Source organism: Uloborus diversus, chromosome 3 (assembly GCF_026930045.1).
Source record: "Uloborus diversus isolate 005 chromosome 3, Udiv.v.3.1, whole genome shotgun sequence".
NCBI classification, from domain to species: Eukaryota; Metazoa; Arthropoda; class Arachnida; order Araneae; family Uloboridae; genus Uloborus; species Uloborus diversus.
This window is the reverse complement of record NC_072733.1, coordinates 26957670-26985265: the sequence shown is the minus strand read 5'-3', so window position 1 is coordinate 26985265 and position 27596 is coordinate 26957670. Positions and strand designations below refer to the sequence as shown.

General features: G+C 31.3%; 1 protein-coding gene across 1 annotated transcript in view; it reads right to left on the bottom strand.

The window, feature by feature from the left end:
• Window positions 1-27596, bottom strand: part of LOC129218295 (calcium permeable stress-gated cation channel 1-like) — an 82522-nt gene that overhangs the window by 8136 nt on the left and 46790 nt on the right. The window contains exons 12-20 of the mRNA XM_054852528.1: window positions 24808-24941; window positions 15920-16051; window positions 15619-15775; window positions 13813-13919; window positions 7049-7135; window positions 6807-6860; window positions 6564-6726; window positions 2566-2671; window positions 664-831 (exon numbers count right to left, since the gene is read on the bottom strand). Coding sequence (XP_054708503.1) covers window positions 664-831; window positions 2566-2671; window positions 6564-6726; window positions 6807-6860; window positions 7049-7135; window positions 13813-13919; window positions 15619-15775; window positions 15920-16051; window positions 24808-24941 — 1108 coding nt within the window. The remainder of the gene's footprint in view (window positions 1-663; window positions 832-2565; window positions 2672-6563; window positions 6727-6806; window positions 6861-7048; window positions 7136-13812; window positions 13920-15618; window positions 15776-15919; window positions 16052-24807; window positions 24942-27596) is intronic.

The following is a 27596-nucleotide window of genomic DNA, read 5'->3' as shown; positions in this document are numbered from 1 at the left end:
GTCCATGCAGAAGGGATCAGGTTTGACACAACTTTTCATTTTGGTTTGTCTGGTTAAATCGTTGCAATTGGCTAGGAGCAGAGGAGTGGCAGGGGCCACGGTCAAAATGGCCCAAGGGGATTATTCTCAAAGCTTGCAAGCGCGAACACTAACAGATGGAAAACTTGCAATATTTTGTTAGTGATATGCAAAGTGCTCTAGAGATTTAAAATCTGTTTCATATCCCCAAATCGTTGTTTGTTTTTTTAAAACTGAAATACAAAACGTTATCTTTAAATAATCTATTTAATTGTGTACATTTTTTCTGGAGGGGGTGGGGGTGGCCTAACAGGCCCATAGTGACGAGCCGCACCTGGATGATATTAGAAACATGAAGCAAATAGTGACAGTGAAATGTGTATGTACACCACCAAAACTTGGGTTCAGTTACTTCTTTTGTCAGATAATTTTTTTGGAGAAAACATTATTTTTCCCAATAATACTGTTTCTTGCTTGAGAAATTACAATATATTTACTTCTTAAATTGTTCGTTTTATGAAATCCTTGGGTAAGGAATAAGGTAGAGATAATGAGCATTTCATACCCAACAGGGAACACCATTTAAAAATCTAATTAACTTATAAGTTTTGTCTCTTAATTTATTAAAAAACCAAACAAACTTACCATTTCTTAAGTAGAGAAAAAAGAAGATACACATCTGCATCAGGATTATAGAAATCATCACAAAATTTATGGCTGTTGCATGTATCTTGTGACTTATTTTGGATGAACCATAGACAAAATAAATATTGTATCGGTCAATATAGTGTTTCAGTAGCATGTATACAACACCTATATAAAAACAATATTAAAAAGTTTTTTTAAAGGAAAATAGCAGTGGAGGAACAAAAATCCATAACACTTGGGAGATGTGGTTATGCAGATTTTAGGGTTTTGTTGATTTCAGGGTACTAAGATACAATATCTAAGCTATATATCTTAAAATTGGAAAAACTATAATAGCAAGAAAAATGGCAAAATATTCATGAATTATTTCTTTAATTAGACCATCAAATTTTTTAAATTCTTTCTAAAAAGTTTATAATTAAAACATTTTTTTAGCTTTTACTATTTGAAATCACCATATTGAAAAAACTTGGTTTTTCTTTTACTTTCAATATTTCAGGCATTTCTTTTCAAATTTAAAAGTCCAAAATCATTAAAAGTTGGCATTTATATGCTGAATTCTTTGTAATCTGAGCTTATTTTGCTTTTCTTTGATGCCATTTGGCATGCATAATATCAGCGTTTTGCTGTAACTGTGCAGCAATCTTTTAGCATCTGCTTTTGGTTTAAAATATTTCTCATATTTTCTTTAATAACATGAAATACAAAGAATAATGAGCAAAATCACAGACGTATTTATTAGAATAATTTTGTTTTTATTTGATTGTATTGATCAACATGGCGCAATGATGCCACAAAGCATAAACCCATGGATTTTGCACTAAAAAACTTTAAGGCAAATAAACAAAATGCAGATTATACTGGGAAAAATATGTACAGAAAGTAAATCTGTAGGGGCAAAAACAAAAAGGTTGAAAAAAATATATATTGTCTGAAGATGCCTTTTTTTTCAATCGCCATTTATTGTGGCGATCCAAAAAGTCATTGTGTGGTGGGAGAATATTTTCAAATGTAGATGGATTAGTAACACTCTACTGCACTTTATCATTGCAAAAAAAAAAAATGGATAAAAAAATTAAGAATACTATGCAAAAAAAGTTCGGCAAAATAAATAATACACTGCTCAAAAAAATTTGAGGAGCACTTGGTTTCAACAAAATTACCCAAATAATTGTTCTAAAAACTGATGTCAAATAAAGCCTCCATGTTTTAAAGCATGGCAGAGAGCATAAGAATAAAACTTCATATAAAAATCACTGTTTTTCATGTATATTAAAAAGCTTAGCAAAAAAAAGATATAAGTACAGAAATTGTGTGTGATTCCACACTTTTTTTTTCAGTATCTGAGGGGAGGGGGACAACCATTCAACCATTGTTTTTTTTTTTAAGGCAACTGATAAATGCCATGACAAGATGATTTCCTATATTATGACCAAATAATAAGGAATTACATGTAACCTGCATGGGCACCAATTGTCATTTACATGAAACCACATTGTTGCTCTGAAGCTTAAGTTTATGCTCTTTTTACCGTTTTAATGAATTAAAATTCCCATGCAAATGCGTTTTCCTTCGTTTTTGTTGCGCTATATCTTGCTACATGTGTATTTTCTATTTTATACTGCTGCAAGGCTACCTTGCAAAATGTTCTTCATTTTTTTTTGGCGGGGGGGGGGGGGGGTGCTCCTTTTTTTTTTTTTTTTTTTTTTTTTTTGAGCAGTGTACTTAAAATGTTAATAGAATAATTAACTATGCATGATAATATACATGGTAATAGAATAATTAGCACATGCATGGCAATATAATCATTAAACTAAAAGACATTTTAAAAGAGATAAGTTGAAATTTTATTTATTCATAGTATCACACTAGTTTTACACAAAAAACATTAATACTAACCAAATGGAGTAATCAAAGGACACAACACACTATAGATTATAGTAACTGAGAATATTAGAAGAAAATATGCATATTGAACACCAAATTCAAATTCCCACAAGACAGCCTGTAAAATAATAAATAAGTAAAATATAATAATAACATAATACACATTCAAACTTATAAAACACATTGATTACTTGATTGTATCTAATACAATTCTTTTAACAAATGGTGCTTTGATAAAATAATGATGCTTTAATACTGCCTAATCAATAATATGATTTACTAACAGCCTATGGCAGCTTGATTGGACATCATACTCTCAACAGTCAATAAGAAGTGTTTATTACTTATAAATGCAGATATATACATAGATATGGCCGGATTTTAATTAGCCACCTGCAGCACCTCATATAGCGATGAAGCCATCACTGTCACATGACAGCTTTGATTTGTGACATCCTCAAGGTCATGTGATGTTAAATCTAGCTATCAATGGTGCATTACAAACAGCCAATCAAAAGCTATGGACATGGATGAATTGATGTTGGAACACATCCGAACACTGTTCAGTAACTTTTTTCTGGGAAAATAATTCCTCTCTCACATAAAACTGGACACAACACAGAGGATTTAATTAGTTCTCATTGATGTTTTGGCATTGGAAAATTTACAAATTCACTGCAATATATATATATATATATATATATATATATATATATATATATATATATATATATATATATATATATATATATATATATATATATATATATATATATATATAAAGGTTAGATTTTAATAGTACAGATTTTAGTGGATCATTCTTTACAAAGATCTTTTTTATTGGGAATCATATTAATCATAATAAATTTTGGCATTCAAATACCAAAATATGATTTTGCAGAAGTGATCATCAGCTACTACACTGAAATATTGATATGCCTACAATCTTTAACTCTGCAGAGTGAAAATCAGACTATATCTGCACCTTCCTCGACTGGTCATGAGGGGTGCAGAAAAGTATTTTGTCAAGTAATTTTTGAATGTTCATGTTTCATACAGAGGTGCACACCCCTCTCCCCCAAGGATGATGGCATACCCCTCTTAAATGCTACAGAGCAACCCCTGCAGAACAGGAGTCTCCTTAAAATTAGATATATAACCCTTGAAAATTACTCCAAGCACACTACTTGATAGATATTATTTAGATTGAGGGGAGGGGGGAGAGAAATCATCAATCTGTTCATAGATTTGTCAAATGGGAACATAAAAAAGAAATTCTGGTATACATCACCAACAAGACTTGGTGAATAAAATGTAAGTTTTTAAAATAAATATTTAATAAGGCATTAAGGATACTTCCTAACTGATAAATACACTAATGACCATATCATTGAATAGTGAATGACAAACAGCATATGAGTACTCAGTGGCATAGCTAGGGGTGGGGCAGAGGGGGCGGTCCATTTTGGGCGGCACTTTTGTAGGAGCGACAAATTGACCCTTTTATTTGGAAAAAATAAAAGTGTTTTCCCAATAAGTAAATTATGAGTTTATTCTATTGCTGCAAGTAAAAATAAAATATCTTTGAAATGTAACACTTTCGCATTACTACCAGAATAAAATTACAACCAGGAGATTACTACCAGATACCAGGCACGTGTGGTGGTCCAAGCAAGTGCCCAAGCAGCTGCAATATCCAATTGTTTACATATTATTACTTATGCTTTATAATATTTGTTTGTAGTATATCTGTGTATCTAGTTACTGTCAAGTTGAATAGAACGTTTTTTAATCAGCAAAAACAAACATGTGATAAAAAATTTTAATTGCAAAAATACATAAGAAATGCATGTTACCAACACGTTAAGAAAACAAATATTGACTGAAACTGGGGTCGAAAATATGCTGCGTTATAAAATACTAAAATCCTGATACAAAACAAGAGTTTTTCTTGGTAGCATAACAATACAAATCCAAATATTTCTCCGGGGTTGTGGAGGGGGGCAGTGGAAAGTCATGGGATCAATGTTTTTTTATACTGTAGATTTTAATTCCAAGAGGAAGAAAACAATGTAGTTTTTCCAGTTTTGGTTATATAATTGGGTTATAGTTATAAAAAAGTTAATTCTTGGTTTTAATAGAGTTTCTTGAAAAGCTCCTCATGAAACAAGAACTTTCCTTTTTTTTTACTTCAGGTAAATAGTGACAAGAGTAAGAAAAGGAGGGGGAGGCGTAAAAAGGTACACAAAACTATTTATTGCTCAGCATAAGAGTGACTATATATTATTTCAGAGTTTGCTTTGATTTCTCATTCATTACAAGAGTTCTCTACTTCATAAGGAAGTAGAGAAGGATTGCTAGAGAGTAGAAAATCTATTCGACAACTTTGGATCACATGTTAGTCAGTTACTTTTTGGAAGTAAGAGAATTTCATGTTTCAGCATTTCGTTTGGTCCCTTAACTGCCCAACTATAGTCTTACATTTTGGTTAATTAAGTTTCAAATAATTTGCGTTTGGGGTGTTGGGGACCTCTCCCGCCTTTACTCTGTTGCCTGATATAGTGAAAGAGAGCTTCAAAATGTGTTTTTAGATAGGAGAGCTCTAAAATTTCTCATCTCTTTCCCTATTATTACCAAATACAGCTCAGAAATACGTTTTTAAACCTCAAAGTCGAAAAATTTCCAGGAAGAGCCCAAAACCCGCCTTTTCCTTCAACGTCAGCAAAAACAGCTTAAAAATACATATTTAGGCTTTAAATTCGAAAACATTTTCCTGGAACAAAATCTCACCTTCTCTTCTAAAGTCTCAATATATAGCCTAAAATTATGTTTTCAAAAATTCAATATGAATTTGTGAAAACAGCACTTGAACCCTGACTGTCCTTGATCTCCAAACATGATCAAAGATAGACGAAAATACGTTATAAAACTTCAATTTCGTAATTTTTCTGAGAGAGATCCCAAAAAATATCTCCCCCCCCCCATGTCTCCAAAGATTAAAACTATATTTTTAAAACTTCGATTTCGAAAATTTTCTGATATAGGGACTCCGAAATTCTCACTCCTTTCTGTAACATCCCCAAAGATAGTATAAAATTTCGTTAGTAGAGATTTCAGTGGGCTAGCCCATTAACCCTTCCTCCTCAAAAACAGCTTAAAATGGACTTAAGCTTCAGGAAATATTTTGGGAGGTGAACCTCCTTCTGCCCTTTCTTCCTCCCGCATTATCAAACAAAGCCTGAAGTCAGACGTGAATTTCGGACTTTGTAGCCCCCCGACTTCACATTCTTGGTGCAAAGATAGCTTACAAATGAGTCTTTGAAAGTTTGGTGCCGGAAAATTTCCGAAAAAGCATCTGAACCTTGCCCATTCCACCAGAAATTCTCCTGAAATTCAAATTTGAATATATTTGAATAAGAATTCTCAGCACCCTTCTCTCCCTTAGCCTCTACAACTGCGTTAGAATATGCATACAATTGCGTTGTCAAAGATAGCCTGAAATTGCATATTTAAGATCTAAAATTTTTTTTATCTAAGTGACCGAACATTCCTGATTTCCTTAACGTCTCCAAAATAGTCTAAGCTTGCATTTTAAAACTTGAATTTCAGAAAATTTCCTTGCAGTGCCTCCGACCCTGTAAAGTCAACATAGAAACACTAAAAGAGACTTTAATTTTGAAAAAAAAAAAAAAAACTAGGAGAAAGTTCCAACCCATCCTTTCCCTTAAGGTATCTAAAAATTGCCTAAAATTGCGACTTTTGACCTAAATTTAGCAACTTTTTAACCCCCCCCCCCCTTTATTTTTCTTTAGCAAGAATATGATATTTAATTACATCTTTTTTTCTTGAGTTAAGTTTCTAGTTTTATTATATACACCTTTGACAGTTTAATGAGCTGCTTCACACTGAAAGGGCGGTTCTGAAAGTACTTATACTAAAATGTTTAGACATGCTCATATTAAAAAGGCAGTTGATTTGAAAAGTATTCAACAAGCAGTTAGACTACTCACTTTTCGAAGGCCTGCTTGCTCAGCACGAGAACGTGAGAAGAAAATGTAAAATGCATACATAAACAACTCAGGAAAGCGAATAAGGTCTAATGCTGTACCAATAAAACTGGCAGTTATTACATAATTTACAAAGAATGCTCCATTTCCTGACAGAAACACACAACTGAAACATATTTTTAAGAGAAGTTAGAACTTGCACTTTAAAATGTCCATTTATGAAAGAAATATGAATTGATAACTTACGCCCATCTGTAAGTTTCACCTTGTCTAATAGTCCATTCCAACAAAGCTTTTACACTACAGAACAAAAAAATACACAATGGAGTTTAAAACATTAGACAAATTGATTAAAGACAATCAATATAGATTAAAATTCTTAAAATATCATTTTTAGGTCTTTTTTTAAACATTTCTTTCGCACCAATGTTGTAATTGCAAAAATACATTTATTGCAATCGAAAGCATTTTTGTATGGAGATGCTTACCTTGTCAATTGGAGAAGGGGAAGTATGACAACCATAAATAGGAGAAAAATAAATGTCCTAACCATCTTTGAGTAGTTGCGAGCTGATCTATATTAATTAAAAGAAGGATTTAAGCTGTTGAAGTAACAAAACATCATCTTTTCCAAAAAATATTTATAATACTTTGTGTTCCTCCCCTTATTTCTGACACTTCCAATAAAATAACACTGAGCACTGTTGGTTTAAATACAATTTGCTATAAAAATAAAGCTTCATATTAATATTGCACGGAGAAATTTCAAAAATTAAAACAGACAAACCTATATACAGTGAAATCCTGCTACATTAAACTTCAAAGGACATCAAATTTTATTCTTTGTAACAGGAATTTCGTTCTAATGGAATTCAAGCAATGTAATGGCAATTGAATTGGGACTGAAAACTAATTTCTTTGAAACAGATATTTCCTTGTAATGTTATTCCTCTCAACAGGATTTCAAAATCCTCAAATAATTGAGTAATATATCTAGCCAAAAAAAGAGGGAACAAATTAGTTTCCATTGTACCTAAAGCTTTATTTAGTACAATGTACCTAAAGCGTATTTAGGGTGACCCACCAGTATTTGACCGCAAGCTAGAAATTGGATCACTCAAGTACAAAAATGTAAAAAGCAAGAACCAATAAGTACATATTCTTTATCTGATTTCCAGAACAAATATCTAGTATTCCACAAAATGCTCCGTTAGAATTTATTGATGTAACTAAAATTTTGATTGGAGGTTAGGACAGAACACTTAAAAGCCATCTAGAAAGATTTAAAACAGTCACTTTTACTACAAGTGAGAGGGTTTTATGAGAATGAATGTTTAATTGTATTGCTTTAGGTTGAATTTAATTTGACAGCTTTATTCATCGTACAGTGAAACCTGTGTAAGTTGACCACTTGCGGTGCAGTACTTTGGTGGTCAACTTAGACAGGTGGTCAACTTATAAAGGGGGTAGTGATTTTTTCTTTTTTTGTCATTTCTTGCACCATGTATTCATTTTTTGACTAATTGACACTTACTCTTTCCATTCAACTCACTTTCATTGTTTAACATTACTTTGAAGCAATAATTTAAAATGTTATTCAAATATTTTTAGAGGTTATTTTCTCAGAATGACGTATAATGTGTCATGTAAATTTAAAATTTCAGTAAATTGATCAAAAAAAAAAAAAAAAAAAAAAGAATATCATTGTTTATAAAATGTTATTTGATATTAACAGTTCCTAAAAATTCATAGCTAATCAAAAATAACAAATTTTTTGATTATTTTTTTTCTCATATACATTTAATACATTTATAACCATGATGATCTACTTTTCAACAAAATAACTCCTTATTGAAGTTTGGCGCTCTTATTAGACACTAGTTTTGGAAATGTGTCAGCGAATTTTCTCTGGATTTCTCCCTTTTCAATTAATTTTAATATTTCATACTTTTTATCAATCTCAAGTTCAACTAATTTTCTTTTTGAAGCCATTTTATGTAAAATTATAACACAAAGAGCAATAAACTGGACTCTCATCTCTAAAAGGCAGTTGAAAATGAAAATGTCCTATTTCTTAATCCCTTGCACCAGAAATACTGCAATGCAAGTAACTTTTACTCTAGCACAATTCCAGTGTTGCCAAAAAATATTGCAACTGGAAAAAAATACTTTGTACTTTTCTACTGACATATGTTTTCATTGAACAGAGAGTACAAAAGGTAAACTCAAATAGAACAACAAAAGAAAAACAAGTTTGGAGAATCTGGTTCTTAGTAGTTTTCCAATGTGGTTAAACTTACAAGGAGATTTAGTTATGCTGCTGTTTTATTTAGTTGGTAAAATGCTGGTCTGGCATAAAAAATATTCTTGGAAAGCTATAAAAAAATAATAAAATAATTTGCTAAATTAAGTTTTAAAAAATAAACCAAGTGGTCAACTTACAAAGGGTTTTTTACATTACTCCAAACCAAATTTGGGGTACATTAGTGGTCAAGATAGACAGGTGGTCAAGATAGAAAGGTGGTCAAGTTACAGAGGTTTTCCTTCATTATACGAGATAGGACTAATTCCGTTCCTGACAAAAGTGGTCAACATAGACAGGTGGTCAACTTACAAAGGTGGTCAACTTTGCAGGTTTTACTGTAATATGCAGATCATTTATGTTTCAAGCAAATAAAAAAAAAAACCATTTAATAACTAACCATTTATGTTAGGATTAAGGGGTGGTCAACTACTGGTTGTTTAAAATGCTATCAGTGCCAGCAATTGACCAAAATGGTCAAGTAATGAATTTATAATGTTTTAAAAGCTTGTTTTTTTTTTTTTTTAAATCAAAGTGATAACTAATGTTTTTGCTTCAGATAAAATATAATAGAATTTTTATTCATGAAAAAGTATTTTTCCCAGTAATTTACTAGTTGCAGTAATTAATAAATATCTTTCATCAACCACTAAAAAATGAAGGTAATCAACATCTCTATAACTTATAATTGTTTTTTCCCCTATAAAAAGCATTCACTATTAGTAGGAAAAACAATCAAGGCTGCCAAGAGGGTATGTCAGCCAAGTTGGAAACTAAGGCCCAGCCTGACGAGGTGAGCTGGCTAGGAATAGGGTAAATTGGAGAGGGTAAGTTCATGGGAGAAAAAGGGGGGAGGTCTGTGTTAAACTGACATAGCCAATATTACTACTATTAATTATTATTTATATAATATTTAAGAGTAAATATTCATGTTAAGACATTACAGTAGCACTTATAGCGACTAGATTCAGGTCCTGCAGCAACTCAATGCATATTGGCAAGTTAGCATTATTTTTGGCAACTTATTATTGGCAGTAAATTTAGTGAAAATTTGCTGCATGTTGCTATGTTCAGTGACATTTGGCTACTTTTTGAACCTTACAGGTTATCACTGGCACATGCTCATCATCGAGTTCACATGTGATGACGTCATCCACTTTAATTTTCAGTACTGAAAAATTTTTTTTTTGTGATAATGGTGAAATATTAAAAATGTTTGAAGGTCTTCCTCAGTTCCTTATGTTAAGAAAAAAAGAATTAAAAAAAAATATATCCTTAAAAATAACAAAAATAAAAAGTTTTTTTTTTGCACACATTCCGCTGTGGGTTGCCAAATTAGTGTGGACAGTCATTAATTTTCATGATTTGATAAATAATGAAATTATTTAATGAAGTTATTATGAAATGAAATATATAATTAGGAAATACATAGGAAAAAATAATAAAAGGATGAAAAATTTAATAATGAATAAATAGTATATTATGTCAATATTTGGTTACATTTTCTTTATCTTCTGATAAGGTTTTATTTTGCCTCAACAATGCTTTTTATACAGAGTTTTGTACAGTTTTTTTCAAATCTGGAAATTGGGAAACCATATACTTATTAAATTTTTAACTAAATGTTACTTTGGTGTGTTATTTTTGATGGAAACGTGGAGCTTTGCAACTTCCTACAAAGTAAAAATTTGTTTACTACCAAGAAAAATACCTAGCAAATGCTAAACTCGGATACTACTATGCTTTAATAGTTTTAAAATCCTTCTTGCTGCATGGCAAGGAGCAGAATCTTGCTTAAAAACAAAATATTTGCGATTATTCTGGATCCATTCACGAAACTGTGGTATTAGATGCATTTGAAATATTCCTCTGTATTTGTCCTGCCTCATGGCTTTTTACACAATATGAAGCTATCACATTGTCCAACTTCTTTGGAACTGATTAGAGAGCACAATACTGCTTTAATAGGATGCTTTACCCACTCTAGACTATAGTCAGAATAATACTTTTCCCTGCGGAGTATCTACATAAAAGTACTTTTGTGTACCTAAATTTCAAATGTGAACTCTTATGTGAAGCATACTTAATATTAGACAAATGTAATTTTAATTACCTATAAAGAAGTTAAAAATAAATAACAATGCACATAAACCGCTCACTTACTTTATTTCAGTCCTGAAATATCATGTGCTAATGCTTTAGAGCGCAGAAAAGAGGTTTTTTTCTTTATTGCCACAGTAAGTTTTGCTTAATACAGAAAGATGCCAGGCCATTTTTTTTCTGTCAGTTTTCTTTGGGTCGATCTTTTCAAAATAGCAATTCAAATCTTCTTGAATTAATTGGGTTAGTCTTGCAGCACATTTTTCTATTTTGTAAACAAATATTTCCAATTATTTTGTCAGAACATTTGTGTTGTAATGCTTTTTCTGTCACAAATCCCATTTTGTTCTGTAGAAATTGCGAAGTTTATATCCAAATTAAGTTATGTTTTTACCGGAGCATAATAGTCCCAATGTAGTCCATGTGTGTTGTAAGAGGCGATTAAAATGGACACCCAATCCAAGGTGTAAGGCACCCTGCTGATGAATGAATGGCATCTGGGTTGTATGATGTCTGAAACAATCCCCTCGAGGAACCGGGCAAAACCTCATTGTATTTAGCCTTGCACTTGTACAGGATGGTTGTGCGGGTGTTGACCTTATACCACCTCAGTTCCCAGCTCCTGTGGAGTTGGAGGCTGACTTGAAGGAGAAAACCAGCAACCTTGCTGCTGGAGGAGGTGGGGTGCAAGGCTGCAACCCACCGACTGAGAGAGGTGAGGGTGCAGAAGTGCAGGGCTGAAACCCACCGACTCCGCCCCCCCCCCCCCCCGGGCAGGGAGCACTCAATTTTGCACAAATATGCAGCAGGCGCAGGCAAGAGAGGGGGAGGCTGGTACAGAAGGTGAAAGCCACTGGACCGGCCTTTCCCGAGAAGGTAGGAGAAACCAAATATCTTTGGTCGGAGGTTTCAACTCCTTCCACTGTTCAAACTGTTGCATCTTTAAGAGTAAGGGCAGGCCAACCACTGTCCTATGCTCAAGCAGGGAGTATGTTTATGATGGCTGTTGTGAGAGAAACCTTCCCTTCGGAGAAGTTCTCACAATGACATTGAACGTATTCAGCTGGTCATCCTAAGAGAGACAGTCCTGATTCTTTCTGGGTATCACTTGCCGAAAATGCAAAAGGCTTCTTAATAAAAATAGTATTAGAAAGGCTTTTAGTCTTCTTATTGGTCGTTGCACCTTAAAGCGGCACCTAGCTTTAATGGGTGTTAATAAGGGTCCAACTTTCTGGGGTTGCCTCTTTCTTGAGGAAACTGTTACTCACATCACGTGTGATTCTGAAGTGTTCTTTGCCTATAAATGTGAACACCTTGTCGTCATTTGCTTGAATAATAGGTGATTCATAGCATTCTTATTAGGTGTTTGTAGAATTTTGCTTCAGCCATTGCTCTGTTTTAAGGCTTCTGTGTGGGGATTAGTACAATAGACCTCTGGTCGCAGTGCTTGGTTGGGTTGAACCCCCCTTTCTCTCATTTAATTTCAAGTTATATTTTGTTCACAATTGATTTGTAAACACCAGAAATGCTTGCTATCTTCTTTTGGAAATGATCAGTAACCAACGGAATCGATCTTATCTTGAATTTTTTTTCTGGGAAGAAGGATCTGTATCTTGACCCATAATTGTTGAGCAATAAAATAAACAAATTCTTGAAAAAAAGGTTTTTTGCAAGAAAAGCCTCTTATTGCTTAACTGTAGGCATAAAAACCCATTGTGAGGCTAGGAATTAGAAACAAAATGGTAGGGTAAGAATTTCGTAATTAATCAATTTGTAAATTTTACAAATTTTAGTACTGCAACAAAGTAACTGTTTCAAAAGAATGTGAGCTCAAAACTAAAAATAAATAACTTTTTACATAAATAAAACCAGTTTAAATTCTAAAATAAAGTAATGAACAGTTGAACCACTAGTAATTATGTGAAACATACATAAAAAGTGAAACTATGGAATTTTCTGAATGTCCACATTAATTTTGCAACCCACTCTATGCCAAAACTTCTTACAAAGTTTTTTTGAGGAAAATCTTTCTTTTAGCTCAGGATGCATGAATGTTTTAAATTTTCTCATAAGAGAAAATGATACAACGTTTTGAAATGTTCAACAAATACCCTTGAAATAACCAAATCAAAAATATCCTTTGTACATAACCTACATCAAAAGTTTTCTCAATAAAGTTTGCTCAAAGTAAATTTGACTTTAGTTCAGTGTGTGTATATATATATATATATATATATATATATATATATATATATATATATATATATATATATATATATGCTTCATATTGAATTTTTTTCCTTCAAAAGTTATAAGGAGAATAGAAAACTCAAAACATACTTTTTAAAATTTTAATGTGTGAAAACAGTTTCTACAACCTTGAAAATTTAACTGTGTAAAAAGTCTTTGTGTAAAGCTTTCCTCAGATGACTTTTATCTCTGAAGCTAACATCTTTGTTCATTGATAAAGGGTTTTTGTAATCATAAAACATGTGTAAGCTACTTAATTTGAGAGTTTGTGAAAAAAAGAAAAAAAAAACATTCACCCAGTTTCAAGTTATGATATTATTTTCGTTCTACACATAAAAATAGCTTAGTTAAGAGGTAATTGAGATATTTATAAACATTTCAGTAATTATCACAACAGGACTGATACAACCGAGTGCATTCATCAAACAAAGTTTTTTTTTCTTTTCTTTTTTGTAGTTTTTCTAGTGTCTCAGCATGCATAGCATTTCAATCACATGAAAACTAGTTTTGAAAATAGACTTAGTATCATGGTATGGTATTATGCAATGACATTTGAAAACTAGATCTGTTATATAATATTAATAATTACTCAGTTAGTACCTTGTCCAATGTGGAATAAATCGCTCAGAAAAAGAAACGATCACAGGCAATAGTGATGAAAACAAAAGTAACAGCAAAGTTGAGAAAAAGTCTTTAACTACAGGTGTCTGAAAGAAAATGTTGTGTTACTACAAATGAAACAAAGTTATGACAAATCTGGATACAGAGCATACAGGAGTGTTATCATGATTAACATCTCAAAGATGTATAAAGTGATACTCACCCAGATTTGTTAATGATTGTTATTTAAAGAAATAACTTTTTTATTGACAAAGTAAATTGCAAATATGATGGACGACAAAATTAGGTATATTTTATTTATCTGTTACAGAACTTTTATCAGAAACATTATTGTAAAATAATAGTTTTTAGTGATGATCATGCTCAAAGCGTTAATATTTCAACAATTACTATCTTTTATTTTCAAGTTTCTTTTGAAAGGAAAAAGTTAATAAATGAATGAAAAAATCAAGAAATATGAATATGCACATTAATTGTTTTTTAGCCTGTAATCAATGAACTTTTTGATATAAAACCAGAAAATGTATTATTTTGGTCAATTCTTAAAAAAAAAGTTCTACACCAGTTTGATTGAAAATTTTGAAAATTAAATGCTTTAGTACAAAATACACTAGTTGAAAAAAAGTTCCGATTTAAATATTTATGTTTTGCATTTTCAGTACAATTCAACCATTAATTTAAATCTCATACAGAAAAATACTCATCAGTGATTTTTCGACAATGGGTTTGTCAATATAAGTGGGAAGTAGTTCTTGATGGCAGAGAAATTTTATTTCAAAATTTCATTCATCAAAATCAAGCTTACTGTCATGTATTTTAGATAAAATCACACAGCGTTTACAATGATATCGTCCACTTAGGGATGAATTTCAAAATAAGACCATATATGGTCGCATAGAGATTCTATTTCGTACTGTGAAAGAAAAAATAATTTTCCGCTTTTAAATTGTGCATAAATAAAAAATCATCTTGTCAATAACATTTCATACCATTCATAACAATATCCAATTATATGAGCAAGCATAGCTTACATACTTCTCTTCAGCACCATAAATTTAAATTAGGTTTTAATGCAGTAAAAAAAGGGTTCTTAAACGAAAAAATTTTCAGAATTTGTTCAGTTTTGAGAGAGTAGAAGCTTGTTACAGAAGGTTTACAAGAGTTTTTAGAGATGATATTGACTGAAGAAAATCTTACATAATTGTGTTTTAAGACTATATCAACATGTTAATGGATGGAGTTTGCTTACATTTAAAATTCTAATGTTCCTCCAAGTTCTGGATTTATTCAACAAAATAACAGGGTTTGTTTTTATTGTTCAAAATCTGGGTTTTTGCTTTTTTTTTTAACACGGTTCTGAAACCTGCACAGATTATTAATCACTTTGCCAATACTTCATAACCCCATTAAAAGTTTCAGGAAGAGGAGATGAGAGATTTCATTCATGAGTTATCACAAATTCAGATATAATAAAGAAATCGCTTTTTTATCGACTAAGTATAGAGCAAATATGACTGATAACAAAATTAAGTATTTTCAATTCATCTGTCACTGAACTTTTATCAGAAAAACATCATTGTAAAATAATAGTTTTTAATTGCACACCATGATTATGCATAAAACATTAATTTATAATCTCAACAATTATTATTTTTCATTTCAAAGAAAAAAACAGAAAATTTATTGATTCATTTTTCAAAGAAAAATAAATCAATAAAAAAAAGCAAGTGAGAAAAGAATATGCACATCAAAATTTTTTAGCCTGTAAACTTTCTAACTACATACCTCTCTGACAATTTTTTTCACTGCAGGAGTGTATAATACATCTAAATAACTGAGAACAATAGTAGGAGTTGTGAGGAAAAAGAATAGTAGAAAAAGGCCAAGGTTAGTGAAGACAGCTCTACTGTACCAGAGACTTTTGCGGACACTGAGATTCTCCCTGAAGTAAAATAAGATATTTTAAAAAAGAGCAACTAATTTAAAACTATTGATTATGATTCTAACAATTAATATAAATGTATTTTTAAGTGAACAATGAAGTCATATAAATAGAGATGAACTAGACTTAATAAATAATCAATACCAGAATATATCTTCAGGTGTAGGAGCAAACTCAACATTCCAATTCCATTCATGGGGATTCCAATGACTCAAAAAACGAGGAGATGGAGTGATCACAGAGCATTTGCACTGCTTTTGATAAAATTTATACACTCTAAATGGAATTGAATAAAAAATGTTACATAAATCATTTAGATGTGATCAATGCAAAGAAGCAATGATTTTAAGATAATGAATCAATGATTTAAAAACTACTCTGCAAAAAGGATGTCCATTAGTTTAATATAATATCTAACTATATATTATACATCTAACACTAAGTTTATTTTAATAATTTCACTGAGTAAATTATTCGAAAATGTGATTTGATTTTCAAACACAAATCAAAATGGACAAGGAAACTGAACTGAAACAACATTGTAAACTTATCTATCAATCCAGATGAATATCTCACCCTTTGCAAACTTAATTTTGCCTAAGAAAATATTACTCTGAGACAGAACAATTGCTCTTAACAGGGCTTAAAATTAAATTTTCAAGTGGAGACAAAACTCTCCTCCGATATTAATATGTGGAGGAGATAACAATTTGTAAGTGGGAGAAGAAGTAGCAATATTATTACACTATTATAGTCTTTATATATTCCCACAATACAATATACAAGTTTGCATTCTACGTCTTTTTTTTTACTACTAACCAGGGCCCAATTTCCCAATAGAAAGAGTAAGCAGCTGCCTAAGTTCAGCAGCGGCAAATTTTGCTTTAACCACACGTTTTTAAAATTTATTTTTTATTCTTGAAAGTAATATATTAGCATTCTTTCATTTTCCACAGAGACAATTTTTTCTTGAAATTTAATAATGATTATTTCCACACATCTTATAAAAATCAAATGATTTTCAATCATGGTACTAGATTAGCTGAAAACAGTAAGTGAACACAAAAAGCAGGAGTCCATTTCAGAAAGTGTCATTGTGTTTGGCCAGAAGTCACAACAAGATTGGAGTGTGACTAAGATTTTGAGTGCTATACTAAAGTTTATTCAGTATTGGTTTCTTAAGTAATTGACATTTTTTTTTTTTACAATATTAATATTTAAAAATTGTTTTCTGTCAATATTAAGTTTTGGAGGCAAATGAAAATGAGTGACGAGCAAAAAAGGCTAAATGATTTTAAATAAAGGAAGCATGCTAATTTCAAAACCGAAGAACAAAAAAGTGTCCTCAAAATTTTCTTAAATGTGACACATTGTTTTCAAATGGGCAGTTTCAAAAGCCGAAACTTTGGACTCTTTGCAATATAATCCAGTTACAATTTACAAATGAAATATCATCGAAACAGTGAGGAGTGCTAAAAATACAACTGAGTGAACATAATAACAGAGGAAATTATTCAAATCATTGTTTTGTGGATGAAAAAAAAATAACAGGATAAAAATGCTATTATAAATAAAGATGACAACTGATAAAATTGTTAACGCACAAGACATTAAAATTCAGTGCTCATCAAAGATTCAGCTATATAGATATTAAATAACTAATCGATTTCGATTTCAAAACACGGTTTTGATCAAAAGAGCAGTAATACGTAACTTTAAAAAAAAGAAACCGAATTTAATTCAGAAGGCTATTGTTTTCTTTTTCTTTTGAGTTTTTTTTTTCTGAAATCAAAATGTCTTTTTGAGCAAACAATGACAAATCATGAGGTAACAAAGAAATTAGTTAATTCATTCTGAAAATAAAGATGCTGTCTTATGTGTAATATACTAACATGCATAGCATACGAGACAACTTCGGGGGGCTACTGTTTACCTCCCTATTTTCTATCATTATATTTTCCCTTATAGGTCTAACCCATGTCTATATCATTTTGCAGTAACTCGTCTACATTGCCATTATAAGGAAATGTTTTAAAACTTCAAAGAATGAAAGAAAATATGTTTTATGAAACTATAGGGTCATGAAAAAATAACCATGCTCTATTATTTGATAAAATTGTAAATAAATATACATATTGTAAATATTATTTAAATTGGTCTTATGTGAATTGTTCAATAAGCTGCACAAGAGCAGTAATTGAGCCATGAACCATGTACAAAACTAAATAACATAAACAGGGCTCTCAACACATTTTAGCCATAGAAAAGGGTAAAAGAGGACCACTTTCAATCAAAAAGGGGACTAAAGAGGACCAGTTAGGATTAAAAAGAGGACCTTGAGAGGAATATTCATAGTTTAAACCAGGAAAGCACCAAAAGGCAAATTAGCTGCCTGCTGCTAAATCCGTGAAGATAATTTGTTAATTAACCATAATAATGATTTTTAATAATACAATTCCTCATCACCATCTGTACAACTGAGCTCATTAACCATTGAATTACATTATTCACAAATATTTGGATGGGGTGGGGTGGGGGGAGTGACAGCAAGCATGTAACTAACGATCTTACACAGTAATTTAAACTGAAAAGTAAATTTTCTACTGTTTAACAACTGAAAACTGGCTGATTATAAATTCAACTAAGTGACCAATAAATCAGTTAAGACCTTTTAGATACAGTTATTACAGTAAACATCTTAAAAAATAGTAGTCATTTACAAAACCTTTCACGTAACCAGTTTAAACAAAATTCATTTTGATGTAAGGTACTGCAAGACAAGAATATATAGTTTAGAGCAGAGGCGTACACAGAAATTTTGTAGTTTGTCACAAATGATTTTTAAGTCTGTAGTTTACTCCTATGACTCTACATAAATTTCACCAAACTTGGGCTCTCTTTAGGCTTGATCCTGTGCCAACAGGTGTACCCCTGCCCCCCCCCTGCACGCCTCTGGTTTAGAGGCCAGGAGGGAGATCCCCTTCCCCCAGAGCCCTTGGATTTTACACATTTTTCCAACCCTAATGTGATAGTTGAAAAAAACATATGAGAGTTTATGACCTAACACCCAACTTAGGAGGTAATTTCTGACTACGCTATTGCCAAAGTTCAAAAATATTAGAGGTTTGCCACATCATTTATTAGTGTACTAAGTATCCAAATCATTTCTTCATGTATATGTATTAGTTGTTCTGCCACTAAGGTATTGTAACCAGGCCCGGACTGGCCATAGACTTGACCGGGACATTTCATGGTGCACCCTCTCAAAAGGCGCTCTTCTGTTTGATTTTTCCAAAACAATGTTTTAGCAATATAGAAATAAATTATGTGGAAGCAAAGAGTGCTTTTCAACGCAAATGTTTTAAAACTATGCTCTCTATTTTCTTAGATAAAATATTATCTTTTGCCATCATAAAGGTAATCGGGCCTGCTTTCGTTTCGAAAACAGTCTGCTCTGCTCTCTACTGGCTTATCTTTGCTCCCTACGGTCAGACTTCAATTGTGAGAGCAAAAGCAGTCCCACTCTATTGTTGGCGCTATGTTTCCTCAATAAAAAAGGGAGGTGAGGGTGAAAGTCACAGCCCAGGGGCCGCTCGAGTGCCGGGCAGCCGTGCAAGGCTCCGCGCCAACTTGTATTATAATAAATGTTTTTTTTTTTTTTTTTTTTTTTTAACATCGTTATAGAACAAGTTTGACCTAGTTCAAGGCTCTATAAAATGTGAGTCCCCATTATAAGTGCAAAACAAGGATGGACAGAAGGGTAGCATTGTTTACAACAAGGACAGCGGGCCAAATGTGAACTTACAATTTGTTAATGATCAGAACTGGCACTATGGCACTACCATATTTAATCTATTTCATGACATGTTTGATGATTTATTCTTTTGTTAAAAACTTTCAACTTTTCTGACCGATTTTCATTTTTTACTGAATTGACTTTAACTAAGCCATCTTGATTTTGGGAAGATAGAATTGTTTCTTCCAGATTTCAGGTAAATTCTGAAAAACTTAAAGAAAAATTCTCTAAATCCTTTCAAAAGAAGTGCCACTAAAAAAAAAAAGAAAAAACTGCTGGTGGCTTAAATGGGACATTGATAGCTGTTCAAAACGGGCAGAGGGGGGGGGAGGCATCCCCATTTTGAAAGACATAGAATATAAATGAAACATCTTAAATTATGCTTAAATATTAAGACATAAGATAGAATGCTCTTACGGTATTATTTTATTTCAACTGAAATGACTCTTTTATGTGATTCCTTAGCACTTAAGAAACAAGCTGATGTGTGTGCATCACATGAATTCTTTTTACTCCAATTTAATGTCATTTTCTCATTATTGGGAGTTTTAATATGATTCAATAGTTTACTTAATAAATATCACTAACAGTAGCCAAATCGAAACCAGATTTTAAAATAAATAAATAAATTTAAAAAAAAAAATTTAAAAATTGCCAAATTTGTCGGCAAAACTTGACTACCAAAAGACTGGCGATATATCGCCAAGTGTCCCCCAAATTATAACACCACTTGAGTTTACATCGAAATTAACAATGATTTCCCCCCAAAAAGGAAAAAAGACCCCCTTTGGAGCATCAGAATGCAACCAAAAAGGGAGGTGCACAACTAGACCTCACTAGGAGTCTAAGTACCAAATTTCAACTTTCTAGAACATTCTGTTCTTGAGTTATGCGACATACATACATACACATACATACGTACATACATACAGACGTCATGAGAAAACTCGTTGTAATTAACTCGGGGATCGTCAAAATGGACATTTAGGGTGTCTGTACATTCTTAGGCACATATCCACGTGTGGTCGGGTTGAAAAATAAACTCAACATTCATTTGGGGGTGATCAAAATGGAAATTAAGGCCAATTTTTGGGTGAAAATTTTTTTGTGAATACAATACTTCCTTTTTGTAAAAGGAAGTAAAAGCAGGTTAAAATTTAAAAAAAGCATTCATTTCTGAAGAGAATGGTATATGGCAAGAGGCAGAATATTAATATTTTTAAAATTCAAGTGTCATGTCTCCTTTTTCCTGGAATTCACCTATTGTTTAAATACAAGTGAACTTTTTGGAAAGTTGATACTTCATATTATGGTATATAATGGTCCCTTATGCTCAAATATATCACAAAAGCCTAAATTTTGAATTCCGAGAATAAAGTGCAAATAATATGTGCAAAAATGTTTCATTTGTCCAAATGTGGAGATTGAGCTCACTCTCTTTTGGTACATGTTCTACGTTAAAAGATAAGTGCTTGGTTCGAAGCACCCCATGAAGCCAAATAATTAAGTAATATTCAGTTTTAAAACTGAGCGAAATATTTCTCTAGTACAAAAATGAACGCGAATACAATACTTCCTTTATTGTAAAAGGAACTAAAAAGCTCCAAAAAATTAAATTTTAACAATATAATAACACAATTCTGGAATAAAATATATGAAAAAATATTTAAAAAAAATATAAGTAAAATATGTCATATTAAGTACAGAGTTCTAAATAATTATTTTACGTCACACTTTGTTTCATATTCAGATTTCTAATAATGGGGAGCTGTCAAAGAAAAATAAGATGAAGCTGGTATCAGTTGAACACAGCTCAAGCTGTTTAAATAAGTGTTGAAGAGGAATATGGATTACAACAAAAAAAAATGAAAGAAAAAAACATCTACGGATCTCAGTGCTACTACAGCAACTCGGTAGGGGGGGGGGAACAAAAGAGGCTAGATACAATATTCATTGTTTTAAATGAATACCTCAATATTTCCCAATTGGTTGTCCTAAACGTCGACCTTGCTCCATTTTCTAAAAAAATACTTCTCTACCTCATCCTAATTATCGTTTTGAAGTAAACATTGCAATCCGAGAATCTGAAGCCTATTCTCAGAAGAAACTAGTTTCAAAGTTTGTCGTCTTTAAAACATTTTTATATTTTTCTTCAGACCAAGATGTTAGCTTTCCCATTTTGCACAACTTTCCACTGCTTTTTTTGGAATTCTTGACTTATAGAAGGAGTTATTCTCCTGATCACTTCTGCAATCCAATCGAAAAAATAAACATTATTCTTACTCTACAGTCTCATATATATAACAAATCCTTTAAAAATTACAAGGATTTTTTTTTTAATTGTGTTTCATAATTCAGTATAAGTGCATTTCTTTACAGGGAAGATAAAATGTAAGATATTATTTTCTTTCTTTTTTCTTTTTGAGTTCTTATGTAAAGTATCCAAATTAGGTGTCTGTTAATTAGACATTAATAACCACCGCTATATATGCGTAGTCTGCAAATTGCGCCCAAACAGTATTTTTTCTCCTTAAAACAACATATTTAGCGCTTAACTGGTTCCTGAAATAAACGGTTCAATTACAATTTAGGTATATGTTAAGCAGTTTCAAAATAAACACAACTCCCAAGGCAACCTTAATTTCAGACCATTCAGAGTAATAATTTTAATCATTTTAGGGCGCATTTTATGCCTACGTAATTTGATTTTTCCATGTATGTTTTTTGGTGTCCACAAGTTTTATGAGATTCTAACAAATTTCATTTTCACAGATGCTTTCATAATATAAGGCCCAATGATGGCACCTTAGTCAGCAAAGATGTCACAAAGAAGAATCAAGTTCGTGATGTAAAAATGTTGACCTTGAAAAAATTAGCATTTGATTTTAAATGAATTTCTGCAATTTCACTGTAAAAACTACTAATCTATATTTATAGGTAATGTACATGAAATAAAATAATTTTTGGAAATTTTTAATGGTGTGATTTTTTTTGTTTTTTCTCATGAAAACAGTATAACAGAATATAAAGTTACATAATTTTTGGAGTAGTAAAACCAATTTTTAACTTCCCCCATTACTAGTACTCATACACATGACAGATTTTATCATACCAAGTGAAAAAATTATTTCTGTTCAGTAGCTCTGGAATTTTGAACCGTCACATAAAAATTGTTTTCATATATGTAAACTTTAAAAGGTTAATAGGATAAAGTATTATCTAATCTATAATAATATTCAGTTTACAATAAAAAACATTCTATACAATTTTTAAGTTTGCAATAGAGCTAAAATTTTCTTGTAAAAATGAAAAAGCACCACTTTTTCTTCTTTAACAGGTGTTTATAAAATATAGAGATGGCATTGATTTATTTTGTGTACGATGAAATTAATATCAATAAAACATATGTTTATCAGCAGTTAACTATTCTTATGTAAAAGGCTTTTATATTTCTTTACTTGTCGCTTTTCATAGCCTAAAACATTATTTTTGTTGTTGAAAAACTTTAGAAAAGGAACAGATTTTGTATGTAGGCTGATTTCTACTGCGTACATACAGAATCAATTGCTTTACTTTTCTATATTGTTCTTCAGCTGTAAAAGCTGATTTTGGCTATGAAAAGAGACAAGGATAGGGGGGGAAACCCTTTTGCGTAAATATTGATAACTATTTAATTTATGGTTTACTGCTGTTAATTTTACTGTACAAATCTTAATATATAAAAATGAATGTCCTGAGATAACATATATATATATATATATATATATATATATATATATATATATATATATATATATATATGTCTCAACGCACAGCCAAAACCACTGAAGCTTCAGACTTGAAATTTGGCAGGCATGTCCGCATGATTACGAAAGTAACCACTAAGAAAGGATTTTTCGAAATCTCAATTAGTTCGGGAGAAATTAATTAAAACCCATTAATTTCTGCGAAGTTAAAACCTGTCCTTGAAATTCAAATCCCTTATTTTCGAAGGCTTCCCTCCACTCAAATCATTATTCAATACTTCATCTCAACATTTGGTTGATAGCGAACTATAAATTTGATATTGTTTTTGTTTCTCACGTCATTCTTCGAGGCTTTTCTCAAGTCAAATCATAATGTTTCTGTCTATTGCTTTCATTTTTTCAAAACTAGAAACGAAGTTTTTAAGAACATCATCACAGGCGGACTATCCTTTTGAATTTAGAAGAGTGCAGTTTCCTGTTAAAGTTTGCTTTGCAATAACCATTAATAAGTCACAAGGACAGACATTAAAAGTAGCAGGGATCGATTTAAGAGGAGACTTTTTTTCACACGGCCAATGTTATGTAGCTTGCTCCAAAGTCAGTTCATCAAGCAGCTTAATAATTTTAGCACCAGAAGAAAAAAACTAAAAATGTTGTATACAAAGAAGTTTTTGCTTAAACATATAGGTATATTAATAAAATGTGGATGGCCTATGATTGCAAAGATAATCAATACTTTAAAATGATAGTTAATAACAGTTAAAGATCGGTTAAGGACAAGGGCATATATGTGAGGAGTCCAGGGGCCCTGGGATCCTCCCCAAATTAGAAAAAGTTATAGGTAATAAGTAATTATTGTAGGGGATTTTCGAAATTAGGTGCACTAGGCACTGTTAACCCCCTGCTAATTCCATTACCCGAGCAATGCCGGGTACGGGAATGCTAGTCATTTATAAAACCATATACTACTGCTACTTTTATGGCGCAGTGCAGCTGATTTCACCGCATATTACTGCTAACTTTACAGTTTGATACTGTTAATTTTGCAAGGCAATTCCATTAAAAAACAGTATATAATTTTACATATTATCTCTGTTAAATTTACAAGCCAAGTCATTCCTAAAACAGTATATTACTGCTAATTTTAGTTTAATGCTGTAAGTTTTACAGGGCAGTTCCATTAAGAAACAGTATATTACTGCTAATTTTAGTTAATCATTGTTAATTTCACAGGGCAATTCCATTAAATGACAGTATATTGCTGCTAATTTTAGTTTATTGCTGTAAATTTCACAGTAAAAGTCGGTTTTAAGACAGTACACTACTGCAAATTTTACAGTTTAGAATTGTACATTTTACAGGGGTTTTTTTTTTTGGAATCTCAGCTGCCAGTATTATACTGTAAAAACAACAGTTTTTTTTTTTTTTTTTTTTTTTTTTTGCAGTGTATATATGATGCATAACTGGAGAAGAAAAGAAATTTTCAGTACCTTTTAGTCATTTCTTCATTCTTTAAAGTGACAAAAGCAACTCCAACAGGATTTAACAAAGCAACAGATCTTTGTCTGTCAACAGCTGTATTTAAGGCATGTTCTTCTTCTGTATAATAATCCAAGGCATCAACCTAAAACAGCATACATCCACAATAAAATCATTTGAAATGTATAAGGGTGAAATCAGGATAAGTGCTAAATTAAGTGCCAGATGAATTTCTCAAGCACTTCAATTAAAAACCAAAAAACAAATAAATTATCATATAGTAAACTTCATTGCACACGCAATCCATGACAAAAATTTGAGGTTTTGCTTTAATATATGACACTGGAACTCTTTCAGTTGCTCCAAAATCTTTTCAGTAACTCCCACTTTCGAATCACAAGTATCAAAATAATCCTGTGCATTTTAAAACATCTCAGCAGAAACAAATGAAAAATGAAGTAATGTGTTTTATGTTTGTCTATGAAAATTGACTTTAGAAAAAATGAATTTACGTTGATAAAAAAAAAAGCAATTTATAAAAAGCAATATTGAAAAGAAATGATAGTATAATTCAATGGCTATCAATATAAATTAAAATTTCTGTAAAAACTACATATATTTACTACATATTTATATTATATTACTCATATAAATTGTACAGGCAATGTGTCACGCCCATTAAGTATAAAAATTTGTAATTATTTGTAAGATCTAAAACATTTGCATCAGATCTGTAACAGACAAACACAACCCTCCCCACCCTCAAAATGGGGTTAAATGTTCACTTTGACCATGCCCCTAATTAAAAAAAAAATATCTGTTACAGATGTGTAGTTAAAGTACCCTATTAACTTTAATTTCTGAGTATCTTTAAAAATCGAAAATTTCCATGATCAAATCGGCACTTTTCCTGATATACACCCATAAAAAGAAAACAAATAGAATCAATGGATTACAATGCAACCCAATATTAAAAGAATATCATGCCCAATTACTGAAACTAAAAACAAACAAACAAAGGAATAAAAACAAAACAAAGCAAAATAAAAAAACACCATAGTATTAATCATCATTTAATGAAATGAGTAACATTAATCTTACTCTTTTTAAAATATGAAGAAAATCTACTACAAGACATTTTGTTCCCCCCCCCCCCCCCAACACTAGTAAACGTCTTGTTCAGTATCTTCATGGAAACTCTCATTTAAAGAAATAAATTAAAAACTGGAAATTCAACTTCATAACAATTATTCTAAATTGATTACCTTTAACTAGTTATTCATTAAATGATGTTAACTACTGCAGTGTCAATGCGGAACGGTTTAATTTATAAAAAGCTATGTATTAGTAAAAATTTGCAATTTTAGAACAACCTTTTATCTGTTAATTTGATACATTGACTTTAAGCCAATAGGAAGTTTTTTTTATTTTTTTTTTAGTAAATGGAAACAAAGCTATTTAATAATGTAAAACATTTCTGCATAAATAAAGTGAATTTTTGTGCAGAAATCATGATTGTCATGCTACTGCCAAAAATAGTCATGTGCTTCAGGCAGACTGATCCAATATAATTTACATTTGAAGACTTGTCCATGTGTCATTAGTTAAAAGATGCTAGCAAATCAGGAAGTGGATTCCTATGAAAAAAAGTTACTATGCTTTCTGCAACCAACTCTATTAATATCAAAATCTTTCTTCAAAAATATTCAATGAAGTAAAAACTTACAAATGTAAGTACCTAAGAATATTCAAAATCAAGTTAAATATTCTTAACATATTTTACTTAAAATAATCAAATATTTATCTTAAATATAGTGAAAATTAATTTGATTTTTATTTTGTACTAAAGGTAAAGAAAACTGCTAAATGCTAAATCTCGTTCTAACTAGGAAACTATATAGCAGGGGTTTGGCCAGAAGATAAATTGGATCCGTTAATGGTCCTTTCACAAAATTCCAATCAACCAAAACGGACCCATCACAAAATTCTGATACACCAAAATGGATCTTTCACAAATTGTTCAGCAGAAAAGCAAATCTGAAATCAAAATAATGCATATTTCTGTGTGCATAAAAGGATAATTTTTGGAATCTTTTTCGAAGTTAAATTAGAGAAATCAGCTTAGACACAAATCTGATAATTTTGCAAAAAAAAAAAAAAAAGCCAGCACACTTCTGTGATGTTCTTGCTAGCAATAAAAAACTAATACAACCAAATATAGTGCTTGTTGTTCGTTTCTTTAAAAGAAATTAACTGCTAGTCAGTTGTTTTGTTAAAATTAATTTTGCTTATTTGTTTTGTCACTAGCAGAGGTGTTGTTATCAACTCCTCCAAAAATGCAGCGCAAGGACTTTTCTCCCCACTCATGATGTAAACAAAAATTTTAAAAAGCAAGTTCAATCAGTGAATTGAACTTAGAACTGCAAACATAGCTATGGGTGGTTAAAAAATGTGATTGCTTTAGATAGGGTTACCAGCTTTTGAATTATCGCCATTTAGCTTCTGGCGCTTTTACAGCGACTTGATTGGAAAATATTCCCTTTTTACCAGCTTTGCAGTATTTTCGCATTTATTTTGAGAAAAAATTATATGGGTTTGAATTTTTTATCCATACGGAGATGATGAGGTTCCGGTTATATACCTGAATTCCTGCATTTTTTTGCGCTAATATTGGAAATCCTCTTTTGTCTCTGTTATGCTATACCTCCTCACTTCCCACTTTTTTTCCATACTCCAAATTTTCGGTGTGTATGTCAGTGATTATTAATGACTAGCAGGATCTGCACGGTGTTGCTTGTGC